Source organism: Spermophilus citellus, assembly GCF_964194105.1.
Source record: "Spermophilus citellus genome assembly, chromosome: 4".
Lineage (NCBI taxonomy): Eukaryota > Metazoa > Chordata > Mammalia > Rodentia > Sciuridae > Spermophilus > Spermophilus citellus.
This window is the reverse complement of record NC_138185.1, coordinates 167,016,693-167,033,558: the sequence shown is the minus strand read 5'-3', so window position 1 is coordinate 167,033,558 and position 16,866 is coordinate 167,016,693. Positions and strand designations below refer to the sequence as shown.

The window sequence follows — 16,866 nt, the reverse complement described above, 5'->3', positions numbered from 1 at the left end:
GCCTGCAAGCTTCAGCTTAAGAAGGGTTGCTTTGACGAAGTGGCGGGTGCTGATTGGCAGGGTGACTCAGGAAGGGCGAACAGACACTGTGTCCTGCGGGGATTGGTCAAGAAAACTTTTGACTTTGGCGCCCTTCAGAGGGGATAAACCCCACGGGATAAATAAAACCAAAGGCAAGGTCTCCCACACACACAACAGGGACCATATTTCAACATGAGTCTTAGAGACTAGTTGAGCAAAACCCATTTGAAAATGTAGAAATCTGTTGCTGAGAAAACTTGGTCTGTATTCCAAAGGATTTTGGGATTATTTCAGACTAACAAAGATAATATATGTTGCATAGGTAATATATAGTTATGAAGGATGAATCAAGTATGTAACATTTGTAATAACCAAGTATGTAATGATCAAGTATGTAATAATCAAGTATGTAAAATTTGTAATAACTAGCATCTATCAGAGTTATTTAAATTAAATTTTTATAAACAAATATTTACTGAGGACCTACTGTATGTGAGCTTCTTTATAACTTTTCAAGAAATACAAGACAGTCTGTGCTCTTCATATAGTTTTAGTCTATATTTTCAGTTTTGATCTTTTATAGAAACTAAAGATTTTGTAAGTATTTTAACAGGTTTATTGAAATATAATTCATATTCTATATAATTCACCCATTTAAAGCATATAGTCTGATGGCGTTTAGTGTATTCAGAGTAATATATACATCAGTATAATTTTAGAACATTTACATTAGTCTCCCAAAGAAACCTTGCAGCCTTTAGACATCAACCTCCAGTATCCACCCAAACCCAGCCACAAGCAAACACTTCCCTACTTTCATTCTACACGTATTTGGCTATTATGGACATTTTTACATAAGTGGAATCATGCAATATGTGGTCCTTCATGACTGGCTTCTTAACAGTGTTTTGGGGGTTTGTCCATATTATAACATAGATTGGTACTGCATTTCTTTTTATTCCTGAATAACATTTCAATGTATGGCTATATCACATTTGATTTGTACATTTATCAGTTGATTGGACATTTAAGTTGAAGCTTTTATAAGGAGCTTTATATGTAAATGTTAATTACATAAATATAGGTATAGGTTGATGGTAATGATAGGTTTCAGATAGGAAGACTTTAAACTTTCAGTGAGATATAAACTAATGATCATATATTTACAAATAAACATTCCACAGATTCATTGTATCCTACCATTCATTTTTTTATTTAATAACAAACTACTCCAATATTTCTGAATGTCTCATTAAAAGTAAAGGATTTTTTAATATGGTATTTTGCCCACATTTTAATAAGACTTCTTCCCATTAACAATCTCAGTATTTTATAGATATTTGTCTTATTTTACAACAGAGTTAAGCCACACTTAAAAACACTCTCTGTCCTCTTTATTAAATACATTTGTAACTCTTTAAGGACCTTGAACATATAAACTAAAAGTTTAGGGCTGGGAATATAGCTCAGTGGTAGAGCGTGAACCTTAGCATGCATGAAGTCCTGGGTTTGATCCCCAGCACTGCAAAAAGAATGAAAAAAACAAAACAAAAAAGGGTCAGAGTTATCTATCTCACTCACACCTAGTATGCAAAGGTAGAGTAGGTATGGATAATCAGATATAAGTATCCACTGGACATCTTTCCTTTTTCTCTCATCCCCAATAACCGTATTGTCCCAAATCCTCTCAGATCTATGACTTGTCTTTCTCTGCCTGATTTGACCCCTCATAACCTTTCCAACCTACTCATCTATATCATACTCCTTGTTATTCCTCAAACTTGTCAAATACTCTCACACACATTTTTTTCAGAGTTATCTATACTGTAAACACAGGTTTTATATCTTGAGTTATTTTTCATGAAATACAGTGGCAGTTGTTTGAAATGAGATTCCTCATTCTTTTTAATTACCTTATAGTTCATAAGTTGATGAGCCATAACTGATTAATCATTTACATTGCTTCTGGTGTTTTGTATGTATATGAATATCTATGGAATGGATTCCTTGAAATAGCATTTCTGGGTGAGGAAGTATATGCATTTGTGTTTTTAATAATTATTGCCTAATTGCCTCTCAAAAATGCTATGTCCAGCTTTTCTTCTTTTCTTTTTTAGCAGTGGCGGAAACTGAATCCAGGGTCTTTTTTTCCCCCCAGCAGTGGAGATTGAGAACCCAGGATCTTGAGCATGTTAGGCAAACACTGAGCCATATCCCCAGCCCACTATGTCCATTTTAATTTCCACCTGCAGCACCTGAGAATACAAGTTCACATCTCAACCAATGCAAGGAATTATCACACTTCTGATTTTTATGAATCTGAAATATATAAAAAAGGTTATCAATGTTTTTAATTTTTATTTGCATGGCAACTAATATCTTTCCATTTGATATTATGTTTCTTATCAATTGCAGATTTGTATCATTTGTCCATTTTCCTATTTTATACTTGGGTACATTTATTTGAAATAGATTTTTTTTTGTATGAAGACTGAACCCAGGGGTGCTTAGCCACTGAGCCACATCCCCAGCCTTTTTTATTTTTTATTTTGAGACAGAGTCTCACTAAGTTGCTTAGGGCCTTGCCAAGTTGCTAAGGCTGGCCATGAATTTGCAATTCTCCTGCCTCAGCCTACTAAATTGTTGAGATTATAGTTGTGCACCACCATGCCCTGCTTGAAATAGATTTTTGTGTATGTTGAGAGCTTGGAGTGGAGGTTTCTTTTTTTCCCCATATGATTTTTCATTTGATTTAGCATAATTTATTAAAAAGATCATCCTTTCATCATTTATTGCAGTCATACCTTTCTGTTAAATCAGATGAATGTGTATATGTGGATCTGCTTATGTAATCTCTGATCCTGTCTGTTTGTCTGTGCTTATAAAAACATCACCCTGTCTTAATTAATATAGATTTTAAATGCCTGTTGGTGCCTGTTAGTGTAAGTCCCCAGCTTTGTTCTTTAAGATTTTCTTGGTTATTCTCAGTTCTTTGCCATTCCATCTGCATTGTTCATTTGAGCAAGAAAGATTGCTGAAGATTTGATTGGGATTCTAACCAATCTATGGGTCAATGGAGAACATTGACAGTTTTACAACACAGAGTCTCTTAACCTGAGAACATATGTGTCCTTCTTTCAAAAATGTTTTATATTTTTCTATAGAGGTCTTCAATGTTTTTTTATTAGATTTCAGTGGTATGTTAGAGCCAGACTGTCTTAGATCATGAGAGATTATGAGATCTGATCAGGTGCATCTCCATGCACACACTGTCAGATTGAAATGTCCATGTTTGTAGGGTTTATATTATGGAAATTGGCATAAGCTACAAATCTCAATTTTTTTTCATCTACCTATCATCAGTATCTGATAGCTATACATTTAGCAGCATACCACTTAGATTTATTACTAGATGTATTAGGTTTATAATGCTATATAAATGATATTTTTCTCATTTAAACATTAAGATAATATACACACAGTAAAATTTACCCTTTTAGTGTATCATTCTATAACTTTTGACTAATTTACATAGTTATATTTATGTCTACAACAATCAAGATTAAATGCTTCCATTACCCCATACAGTTTTTTCCATCCCTTTGTAGTCAGCTCCTTCCTCCACCCAACCATGGTTCCTGACAACCAGGAATCTACTTAGCCTATTCTGGACAGTTTGTATAAATGAACTGTATATAACTATGTAGAGGAGATTCATGGTGAGATTCAACCATATTGGATAATGAGTAGTTCCTTCCTTTTTATTGTTAATATTCCATTATGTAGATTACCACAGTTTCTTTGTTTATTCCCCAGTTGAGGGGCATTCGGGTTATTTACAGTTCATAGTTTTGGCCATCATCAATAAAGTTGCAGGTTTGTGTGTAAATGTGGGTTTTCATTGAACTTGGATAAATTTCTAGAAGTGGTCTTTTAGTAATTTCTGAGTCTTCTGGTAAGTATATATTCAACTTTATGAGAAACTGAGCAACTGTTGTGCAAATTGGATATTCAATTTTTGCATTCTAACCAGTGACATATTAGAGTTCTAGTTGTTCCACATTCTTGTTGGTACTTGTTTTTATGCAGGTTGTTTTTGTTTTAGCCCTTCTTATAGATGTGTAGTATTGTCTCATTGTGGTTTAATTTTTATTTCACTGATGACTTATGATGTTGATGTATCTTCATGTTTTTATTTCCTATCCATGTATTTTCTTTGGTGAAGTATAACTTAAATCTTTAGTCCAATTTTTAACTGAGTAATTTGTTTCATTATTATTGAGATTTGAGAGTTTTTTATAAATTGTTGATATAATACCTTTATCAGATATACAATATACAGATATTTTTTAGAAAAGAAAATCATAGACTCAACTTATTAATGAATAGAAATAAACAATTTCTAAACAAAATTTAGCAAACTCATTCAAGATATCATACCCTGGAAATATTATGTTTATATAAAATGCAAAAATAGTACTCAAAACATTGATGCATTTGAGGTAAAAAAAAAAACTATATGATCATCTCAGTGGATGCAAAAAAGACATTGGGTAAAATTCATTATCCACTTATTATTTTAAAAAACTCTTAGTAAACTGAAAGTAAAAGAGAACTTCCTTAATCTGATAATTTGTATCTACTAAACTAAACCAAACTCTAACAATTATGGTCCTAAATATGGAAATACTAGAAATACTCACTTTAAAAATCAAGAAGTTTATGCCTACCAAAATGAGAAGTTATGACAACTATCACCTCTTCTATTTAATATTGCATTGAAAGTCTTATAATACAAGGAAAAGAAAAGAACTCCATAGGATTTAAAACTTAGAAATAAAATTTTGATTATTTGGAAGATTTATTTCTACATCTACATTTTAAAAGTCCAAAAGCATCTATGTAAAATTTATAGAAAATAATAGAGTTTTCTAAATGTTTCAATATCATACCAGTACATTACAGTCAATTATAGTTCTTTATCCAACATAGAAAACATAAAAAATAAGATATAATGTACCTAGGAATACATATAATAAACATCTCTCCACCTCCCCAATTTATAAAAACTTTAATGAAAAGAATTAAAGACCAAAAATACATGGAGAGAGAACCCATGTTTCTGGTAAAAATTAATACCATAGTAATATTCTTTCCAAACTGATAAATCTATAAATTTAACAAAAATTCAATTAACATATTTATTGTAATATTTATATATAAAGGCTAAAGTGCCCAAGATTGATAATAATTAGAATAATAAAGGCTTGCTACACTATAGATAAGAACTTTTTATAAAACTATTGTTTATATTTTTTATATTATATATTTTAAAAAATAAATTTATTTTATTTATTTTTTTTTTTATGTGGTGCTGAGGATCGAACCCACTGCCTCACAAGTGCCTGGGTAAGCCCTCTACCACTGAGTTACAATCTTAGCCCCTTTTATTATATTTTTTAAAGCATCTTATTGGTGCTAGTATGGGAAAGTTGATGAACAGATCAGAATTAAGAGCTGAGAAACAAATTATTATATGGCAGACTGCTTGAGGAACTAAAGGACTTTGGTAAATATAATTCTGAAAAATGTTGTAACCCATATAAAAAAATATACCACTTCCATTAGAAAAATAATTTGCTGGGGCTGGGGATGTGGCTCAAGTGGTAGCGCGCTCGCCTGGCGTGCGTGCGGCCCGGGTTCGATCCTGAGCACCACATACAAACAAAGATGTTGTGTCCGCCATAAAATAAAAAAATAAATAAATATTAAAATTCTCTCTCTCTCCTCTCTCTCCCTCTCTCACTCTCTCTTAAAAAAAAAAAAAAATAATTTGCTAAGATTGCCACTAAAAGAAACCTATAAGGATTTAAAGAAGTGAAGCTAAGTTCCATTGATATTGTGGACCTTGCAATTTTAAAGTATCTCCATAAATAATTTATTCAAATTATTCTGTTATAATAAAGTAAAGCAAGCACTCATTCTGTTTTCAGAATACATGTGCTATCATTTATTATGTAAACTTTTAATAAATCCAGTTGTTGCTAAAATGACTAGTTATGACAATTGGCATGATAATTATACCCTCCAAAGGAAAAAATGTTGTCAGTTTGAGCACATTCTAAAGAAATTATAGGTGAATTGCCATGATGTTTAGGATTTGCTTTAAAATATTCCAGTCAAAATAAAATAAGTGAAAATAAGGTTGACATGATTTTGACAGTTATTAAAGCTGGATGATAGGTTTTAATAGATAGGTGCATAGAGGTTTATAACATTGCTTAGTTTCGTATATGCTTCAGATTTTCCAAAATAAAATACTTAAAAATTCTGAAAAGAAAAAGAAAATCGGATTTCTACCTCACACTTTATATAGATATCAATTCCTGATGGACCAAGAACTTAAATATCAGAAGCAAAACTTTAAAACTTAGAAGAATATATGTGAATGTCTTTCTGATCTTTTTATAAGGGGTGATTTCTTAAACATACAAAGTGCTAATTACATAAGAATATAATAGTTAAATCTATTACATTAAAATTAGGAATTGCTGTTCATCAGTAATACATAGGAAAGTGAAAAACAAAGTTTTTCCTCACACCTATAAAAAGGAACTAGCATTCAAAATATATAAAAAACTACGAATCAGTAAGAAAAAGATGAACAACTTAATAAAAAAATGGGCAAAAGGCATTACTCACCTCATTAGCAGGTAGACAAATGTATACAGAGACCACAATGAGACACTCTTTTATACTTATGTATTTGACAAACATGAAGAAGTCAGACAAAACCAAGTGTTGGAAAGGATATGGATCAATAGAATTTCTAATAAATTGCTGGGGTGGGATGTGGGGAAAAGATACTTTTGCATCACATTGTAAAGCTGAATATTTAAAAAAAACTACAACACAGAAATTTCATTCCTACATGCATTCCCAAGAGTACCTCTTCATATGTGTAACCCTCAAGAATTATATTAGTCTGTAGTAAGTTGGGATCAAGTATTCTGCTCCCAAGATGTTTTCCTATCTAAAATATTACATCTATCCAGTGTTCATGATTCACCTCAAGTATGTACCCAGATCATAACTAAGCTATAGGCTCTAAATATTTGTATTTGCAGTCTTCAAAAGGGCTTCCTTATTGTGGCTGAAATTATGTGGGCAGATAGTAGCAGAATCAAATATGAATAGATAATAAAAAATATTAATAACACTCACCATTTATGAAGCATGTGCTATTTGTCAGATTATTTTTCAGTCTTAAATAAATTATTTAATCTTCACAAAGCCTCTGATGTTTTTAGGTACCATTATTAATTTCTTTCTCTCTTTTTTTTCCTATTCTTTCTTTCTTTTCTTTTTTTCCTCTTTCTTTCTTTCTTTCTTTCTTTCTTTCTTTCTTTCTTTCTTTCTTTTCTTTTCTTTTTTCCTCTTTCTTTCTTTCTTTTTTTCTTTCTTTCTTTCTTTCTTTCTTTTTCTTTCTTTCTTTCTTTCTTTCGCTGGAGATGCTAGCCATGCCAGGCACTGACCTAAACCCTAGTCCAATCTTATTTTTTAGGTGGAGGATAGTTAGCCATTGGGAAGTTAATAAATTTCCACAACCTCATATATGTTGTAAATTATAAAGTTGGGATTTAAACAGAGCTTCTTGTACTCCAGTATCTGCAATATGGCCATATAGAATCTATTATCTTTCAGATACCAAATCAGTTTTTTTTAACTTTTTAGGGAAAATAACTCTAATTCATGGCTAGAAGCAAATCGTCTGTTATCACCAGATGCTTTGTGCTATTGTCCATTAGTGAAAATTAAAATTATGTGGTATATTTGCACTATTTAATATTATTATTATTTATTTTATTCTAATTTGTTATATATGACAGCAGAATGCATTACAATTCATATTATATGTATAGAGCACAATTTTTCATATCTCTGTACACAAATTAGAGTCAACACCATTCGTGTCTTCATACATGTACTTAAGGTAATGATATCCATTTCATTCCACCGTCTTTCCTACCCCCAAGCTCCCTGCCCTCCTCTCCCTCCCCTTTGCTCTATCTAGAGTTCATCTAATCCCCCATGCTTCCCCACACACACCCCATTATGAATCAGAATCCTTTTATCAGAGAAAACATTTGGCATTTGGTTTTTTGGAATTGGCTAACTTTACTTAGCATTATATTCTCTAACTCCATCCATTTACCTGAAAATGCCATGATTTTATTCTCTTTTAATGCTAAATAGTATTCCATTGTGTATATATGTTACATTTTTTATACCTTGTTCTTGGATAGGAAGTATTACTTTTAATAAATGAGCAATTACACACACAAAGTCATCAATATGAAATATAGTATATATTAGTGTGATCTGAAGACTCATTTAAAAGTATGTCAAGAGATACATTTGTCTTGTTTTTCTTTTTTTCTTAATACCTTTATTTTTATTTGTTTATTTTTACTGTGGTGCTAAGGATCAAACTCACACATGCTAGGCAAGGACTCTGCCACTGAGCTACATCCTGGGCCCTTGTTTTTCTTTAGTTATAAGACTTCTTATTAAATAGACACCACGCAGAATGTCTATTTAAATATATTTTAAAAAAATTAAATGAAAGATTATTTAATAAGAGTCTAGTTTATTTCAAAATTAATATTATAAAATCAAAAGTTATGTTCATTATCACCTCTCCTATTCAACATTGCATTGACTGTCTAATAATACAAAAATAATATTTTACTATTTATTATTTATTTTAATTATCATCTTAGTTTAGTTGCTATAACAATATCAAAGGATTCAGGCTTCAGCATATGAATTTGGGTGGGGGGTCAGGACACAAACTCTCAGTCCAGAACAATTATTAAAGATTATTAAAGGGCATATATCTGAAGGGAGGGAGAAGGGGAATAGCAATGATGGTGGAAGGAGATGGTCATCATTATATAAAATACATGTATGAAGATGTGAATTTGGTGTCAACATACCTTATAACAAACAGAGATATGATAAATTGTGGTATAAAGGTGTATTAAGAATTGTAATGCAATAAAAGGAGAGAGAGCTCATGTATAATGGCATAATTTGGCATGAACATACTTTATATACAGAGTTATGAAAAATTGTGCTGTGAATGGTAATTATGAATGTAATGCATTCCACTGTTGTCATGTATGTAAGAAATAAATTAAAAGGGCATATATCTGATCTGAGAAATTAACTGGTGTGTGTATTGACCTGATTTTTTGATGCAAAGCAAATGAGCCATTCATGTGTTGTTCAGGGGTTATTACTAAAGGAGCAGAATATCATTGTAGAAAGATCTGGGATAAAAATTTAGATAGCTGAGATCTAATACCAAGCTGAATATTATTATCTCTATGAACTTGGATTTGTTACTTCCTGGCAAGTATGGTCTTGGGGAAATTACTTAATTATATTCTTAATTTCCTCATATGTAAAAAATATAGATAATAATAAATGTCTCAAAATTCTATTGGTTTAGTCACATGTTCAGAAAGACCAACTTATGTCTTTCTGGGATATGGTATGAATGACATTAAAATATGTCATTAGAATGAACTTTTCCAATTCCAGTCAATGTCAGAAGTTTGAGAGTCAGAAGTCTTTCTTGGCATTTCAAGATGATTGACTGAACCAGTTGCTGTTTCTTTAACAGGTGGATTTTCAGAAAAGACATGTGACTGGAGTTCAGAAGAGGAGGAGCCAGTGAAAAAGGCAGGACCTGTCCAAGTCCTCATTGTCAAAGATGATCATTCTTTTGAGTTAGATGAAGCTGCATTAAATCGGATCCTTCTCTCTGAGGCTGTCAGGGACAAAGAAGTAGTTGCGGTATCTGTTGCTGGAGCCTTTAGAAAAGGAAAGTCATTTCTGATGGACTTCATGTTGCGATACATGTACAACCAGGTAGGGAAGAGGTTCCTTAGAAAATTTTCTTGTTTATATGCTTTTCCCACTTTGTGTTTTTATTTAGTAGTGTTTGATATTTCTATTGCTATTATTATGTACTCTAAGTATGTACCTAAATACAAATGCTATGAGTGTAACCATTCAAACCTCAGTATTTTAGGGACAAGCTACACAGACCACTTGTGTTTGAAGCTACTTTGCTGCATTTCCCTGAGCATATAACTTAATATTTTACTCTTTTAAACATGGACATTGGCATAATGATATAATTATTAACTTTACATGCTACCATGTTTAAAAGCCAAATAATTTTTGCCATAACTTTGGTATCGTTATAGCTTTCCCCCAACATTTACTATGACATTTTTCAAGTAGGCAGCAAAACTAAAAGAATTTTACTGTGAACACCTGGGTACTCACCACCTACATTCTTCCATTAACTTTAATATCCTTGCTTTGTCATATATGTCTCCATCTCTTCATGCTTCTTTCTAACCATCCATCACACCATCTTATTATTATTATTATTTTTGAGAGGAGTATGTTGCTCAGGCTGGTCTCAAACTCCTGAGCTCAAGTGATTGTCCTGCCTTGGCCTCCCAAGTACTGGGACTACAGACTACAGATTTGTACAACTGCACCTAGCTTGTCCATCTTATTTTTTGATAAGTTTCAAAGTAAATTACTGACATTAGTATGTTTTCCCACAAATATTTCAATATATCATTTATATATATATATATATACATAATAACTAATTCAGTTTTTAAATTTTGAGATAAAATTAATATACAATGAAACATATAAATCTTAAATGTTTATTTGCTGATTTTTGACAAAAGCATATTCCTGTGTAATTCAAAACCCTGTCAAGATAAGGAGCATCACCATTACCCTAGAAAAACCCAGAAAGTTCTACCTCTCCCAGTCAGTTCTCATCTAACCCCACCCCCAGAAGTGTTATAGTATTTGAGAAAACAATGTGACACAGAAATGAGACTTTAAAGGGACCTAGAATAAACCAAAAACAGAAGGATAAATAAGAGATTTAAGTTGAGAAACAGAAGATTGCGAATGGAAAATATTCTAGTTTTTTTTCCTATCGTTTTACCTGGAGTGATGCTAATATATATATGAATGTTGAGGTAGAATAGAAATGCTACAAATAACTTCATTTTATGTATTTAATTTTAAGTTGATCTTTAATAGATGAGTTATTTTTAAAACAATCATGTGGTATTAACTTTAACACTTCTGTCTCTGACCTCAATTCAAACAAACCAAAGACAGAGCTACTAAAATAATTCAGGCTTTGAAAGAAAGCCAAACTTTTACTAATTCTGATTTCTGGCAAACCAACAGTAGTATGCTACTTAATTGAAAATTTGAATCAACAAAATTAATATGTTTTCCACTTTTGGATTCTGGGCACATTTGTAGTTGTGATTATTAAACATTAGAATGAAGTACTCATAGTACCTGTTATGTTGCTTGTGGTAAAGATTGTTTGCTTGGACTGAGTGTGCCAGATCTGCTTTTCTTTTCCTGTTTTTTTAATGGTGCTGAGGGTTGAACACAGGGCCTTATGCATGCGAGGCAAGTACTCTACCAACTGAGCTGTATCCGCAGCCCTGTTTGTGTGTGTGTGTGTGTGTGTGTGTGTGTGTGTGTGTGTGTGCCTAGTAGAGCATTAAGAAAGCATGACAGTATTGTCTACTACCGTTGGCATTAGGATGTCCAAGTGCAGCACATCTATAGTCCAGGTGTTATCTCATCTCCTAACTGAGGACAGTCCTGTTCCTCTCCTCTACTTGGAGCCTTGAGACAGCAGCCACAGCTATTACTCATTTGATTCAAGTATGGACTCAATGGGTTTTTAAATGAATTTCTGAAATTTTCTGACAAAAAAAAAAAAAAAAAAGAAACCACACACAGCCAGGCACGGTGGTGCATGCCTGTAAGCCCAGCGGCTCAGGAGGCTGAGGCAGGGGGACTCAAGTTCAAAGCTACTCTCAACAACTTAGTGAGGCCCTAAGCAACTCAGTGAGACACTGTCTCTAATAAAATACAAAAAGGGGCTGGGGATATGGCTGAGTGGTTAATTAATTAAGTGCCCCCGGTTCAATTGCCAAAAAAGTACCAAAAAAGAAAAATTCAAGAAACATTTAAATACGATGTTATTTCCCTTATAGGGTATGTTCTAAGTACACAAAGAACTGCAAACGTAGTATTGAACTCTACTTAGTAGAATGTTAGTAGAGAATTGGATTGGTAATTCTAATAGACCAAATGAGTAAAATATACTGAGATTCTTTTTTAAAAAAATATTTATTTTTTAGTTGTAATAGGACACAATATCTTTATTTAATTTATTTTTTATGTGGTGCTGAAAATCAAACCCAGGTCCTTGCACCTGCTAGGCAAGCGCTCTACCTCGGAGCCACAACCCCAGTGGCATTACTCAGATTCTTAACAACCAGAATTCTCACTGTGTAAAGGAGGAAAATACACATAAGGTGAGGAGGCAAAAAAGAATTCTGTGGCATTATATAAAATTATGATTTAAAAAAAATACATAACACTTCTTAGCTGTGTCCAATGGAAAGATTAAAAAAAAAAACCCAAAATGTCCTTGGTAGTAATGAGCACAGAAAACACTTGGATTTTAATATCAATTAGATCTTAACACTTGGTTTCTTAATACCATTCTCCATTAAAATAAAGAAAAAAAAAAGAAAGCATGACAGAATATGAACACTTGTTTTGCTGTTCCTTGCACAAAGATATGCATCATTGACTTGTGTAGACCAAATTCTACTTCCATATTTGCATGTATAATTATCATTCATATTAGAATAGCAAAAGTCAGTTTTTAATGTGACAATTTGTGTTCTTTTAGCAGAAAAACTGTTGTTAAGCTCATCCCATACTAGAACATAGTATGATTATTTATTAATGTAAATTATTTTATTAGAGCTTTGTAATAATATATAGTAGTTGAGTTCATCCCAACAAACTCAAACATGCAGGGAATTCATTTTTAGTTCATGAAACTCGACCTTTTCCCTCCCATTCTCCTTCTCATCTCCTATTCTCCTTCCTCTATTCTACTGGACTAACTTATGCTCATCTATTTATTTATATTTTATTGGTTCTTTTTATTTATATATAAAGTTAAAGTCCTTGTGGTATATTTATGTATGCTTATAACATGATTTTTTTAAAGAATTCATTCTTCATTGCTTCCACTTACCCATCCCTCCACTCTGCCTCTCCATCTCCTCCTTCTACATCACTTATCTTCCCTTTATCTTTATATTATCCTACCCTTCCCTCCCCCTTTCCTTAATTTTACTCTAGTTTTTGTATATTAGATAAAACACTCCACCTTTTAATTTTGAGTTTGGCTTTCAATAATTTTTGAAGAAATATATGAATACCTGCCTGAATGAGTGAAATTAGCTGAATTTTATTTCTGCAAAATTAACTACTGGGGCTGGGATTGTGGTTCGCATTGCATATAAATAAATAAAAGAAAGTTCATTGACAACTAAAAAATATTTTTTAAAAAGTAACTACTTGGGGTCATTTTCTTTGTCATTAAAAATTATTTTTGAAGCTTAGAGTTTTCATAAAGATCTTAGTTGTAAATCATTGACTTCGCTAATGTCACAATAATGTTATAATGTCTTTAAATTGATAATCATAATTTATTCATTGAAGTATACATTCCTAAGACTCTTTTTCTGACAGAATTAAGATACATGCAATATTTAGGGCATCACAAAATGCCAATTTTTATATTTCTGAATGTAGTTCAGGGAAAGGATATATCTGTATGGGCAGAAATTATCAGGGAAGGTTTCATAGAGATATTAAGATTTAGAATAGACTTTGAAGGTGTACAAAATCTGAATCAAGAGAGAGGGAAAGAAGAGACATTCTAGGCAAGAGGAATGAGTATATTTGCATTAAACAGAAGGTATACTTTCCTTCATAAAGAAGAAATTTTATTGTATTGGAGATGAAGGGGAAATAAGATTAATAGGCTGGATAGTAGAACCAATGCATGAAAGAACCAAACCTGAGCCCTTTATAAGGGTCTAAATTTGCTTTACAGAACAAGATGGGATATAACAAAATAAAAATTTTCTTTATACTGGTTTATGAGACTTCTTAGTAAATCAAGTAATCTACTCCCAAATTCCTCTGCATTAGTATTTTTTTTAACTAAAGTTAATATGAGGTTTTAGATTTAATGATTTTTCAATGAGGTCTTCCAAAAACTAACAAATTATTGTCTAACAGATATAAAAAATGAGTATAAATAGTTATTTGACTAATTACTTGCTTACTAAGTATAAGGGATACTTTCTTTTCCTTGTTTTATTTAATCTTTCGTCCTTACGTAGTTAACAGTTTATTCTATTCTCTCTTCCTTTGGCTTCTCAGATCCCCCTTTATCTGTACCCTTCTATTTTCCCCCACTGTTCTCACTCTGTTAGGTACTCAATATTTAAAAAAAAATTTTTATTGTTATGTGGTGCAGAGGATTGAACCCAGAGCTTCGCACCTGCAAGACAAACGCTCTATCACAGAGCCCTGACCCTCAATATTTTTGACCTTTATAATAACCCCTTTTTGTCCTTCCTAATTATCATTTCTCTTCTTTATTCATTAGTCCTTCACTCCTTATACAGTAATCTTCCTTTCTTCCTTCCTTTCTTCTTTCCTTCCTCCCTCCCTTCCTTTTTCCCTTTCTCCCTTCCTCTTTCCTTCCTTCTTTCTTTGGATGCCTTCTCCAAGTTTGCTCACCTGAAAAATTTCTAAATATTCTTCAAATATTATCTCTTCTGTGAAGTCTTTCCTGATCAAGAGTTATTCTGTTTCCTATTATTCCATTGATGCTTTATTTACATGTTCTTTTTCACATGCATGTATTGTACCAAAATGGTTTGTTAGCATGTCTGTCTCCCCATTAGGCTATGAGCTTCCTCTAGTCTGAAATGGTATCTTTTCATTTTTGTATCCACAAAACCTAGCATTAAATGTGGCCGGTGGTTGTCTTCTCTGTAATTGTTTTTTTCTTTTTTTAGTGAATAAAGTGTATCAATGCAATAAATGTGCACGTTTCTTTTTGACTAGAGTTAGAGATAAGAATCGGAAAGGATGAATGAAAAATTTTTACATACATATCCAGGTATATATGATACACTTTATTAAATTTATAGGAATCAGTTGATTGGGTTGGAGATTACAATGAACCATTGACTGGATTTTCATGGAGAGGTGGGTCTGAACGAGAAACCACAGGAATCCAGATATGGAGTGAAGTCTTCCTTATCAATAAAGTTGATGGTAAAAAGGTATGATACCAACTTTTTTAAGTAAAATTGAGCTTATACTTAACAGTAACTTGAAAATGCTCTTTTGAAAATGAATTTTGGCCATTTGACATGAAACTTAAAGGGGAGTGTAGCATCCTATCGAATGATCCTTGTTTACCATTTTAATGATTATGGTAGAATAACTCATAAGAACAGTAGGACATCAGATCAGCAAGCCATTATTCACACTTGTTTCAATGCTGTATTAAGTTAATGTTGGATCATCAGTGAAAATTATTACAATAATAAGTAGCTAATTGATACTTTGATTTCCTGTAGTATTCATGGCATATGTAAGAAGTTACCTATTAAGTATTCATTGATAATGATTTCCTTTAGTTCTTATGATGTTAATGTTGGGGTAACTGTAATAACCCTGGATATTCTATATTTGCTTATAGGTTGCAGTGTTATTGATGGATACTCAGGGGACCTTTGATAGCCAGTCAACTTTGAGAGATTCTGCCACAGTATTTGCCCTTAGTACAATGATCAGCTCAATACAGGTATGAAATAAATTCATTTGGGTGAGTATTTCTTTATCGAAAATTTATAATGTATGTATTTCTACAGACGCTTGGTAGTGAGACAAACAACAGAAAAGGTATATTAAATGCTAAAGAGACCTATGACACTCAATTTATCCTTTATATTTTACAATTTGGGAAAATGAATTTGAAAATAAATAAGTGGCTTGATAAAGCTCATATATATGACTAATTAGTGGTAGAATGGGAATAAAAGTCAGGCCATTGATTGGGCCCAATGCTCCTTTCCATCTCCAATTAGCATACCAATTCTTATTTGTTTTTGTTACTGTAATTTAATTACTGATCAGTTTTCAATTGACTGCTTTAACCAGAGGAAGTTTTATTATGTTATTGATGTTCTTTTTGCTTAATGCCTCAATACACTCAATAATATTAAATCTTATAACATATGCAGATATTGGGATCAACTATTATGTTATATTCAATGAACAAGATTTATAAACATAAAATTTTTACATAGCCAGTGGAAATGTTTCTAAATGTAAAAACTTTGTGTTTACAGCTTTTTAAAACAACTTTATATACATTTAGAAAAGTAAATGTCTTTATTTAAAATTTTTCATATTCCTTTCCTTTTTTCTTTCTCTTTCTTAAAGTGTTATTTCAGGGATTATAGTGAGCTTTCTAAATTGTGCTTAAAGTTCTTGGAGAGTTTCATTATAAGCATAGTACATAGAACATAAAAGATTAAGTCTATTTTCGTAGAAATTTTCTGTTCACTGGAAAGAGCAGAAGAGGGTGGTAAAGAAACAGAGAAGATCAATTTTTAAAAGGCAAGGTAGCTTAAAAAGGCAGTATACTTAGGATGAGCAAGTTGGAGCTGATCACATGCCAGTAGAGAGTGGAGCTAATGACTGGTGACTAGTGACTATCCTCTTAGTACAACCGAGAGAGGACAAATAGGAAGAAGGAAGAGAAACCAAGTTAAAAAATGATTGATGCTTTTAACAATCTACTCCTTAAAT

At 32.1% G+C, this 16,866-nt stretch overlaps 1 protein-coding gene across 4 annotated transcripts in view; it reads left to right on the top strand.

The window, feature by feature from the left end:
• ATL1 (atlastin GTPase 1) overlaps positions 1-16,866 on the top strand; it is a 71,108-nt gene that overhangs the window by 29,151 nt on the left and 25,091 nt on the right. For all 4 annotated transcript variants that reach the window (XM_081289981.1, XM_081289980.1, XM_081289979.1 and 1 more), the window contains exons 3-5: positions 9,713-9,960; positions 15,195-15,329; positions 15,752-15,856. In XM_081289981.1, coding sequence (XP_081146107.1) covers positions 9,713-9,960; positions 15,195-15,329; positions 15,752-15,856 — 488 coding nt within the window. The remainder of the gene's footprint in view (positions 1-9,712; positions 9,961-15,194; positions 15,330-15,751; positions 15,857-16,866) is intronic.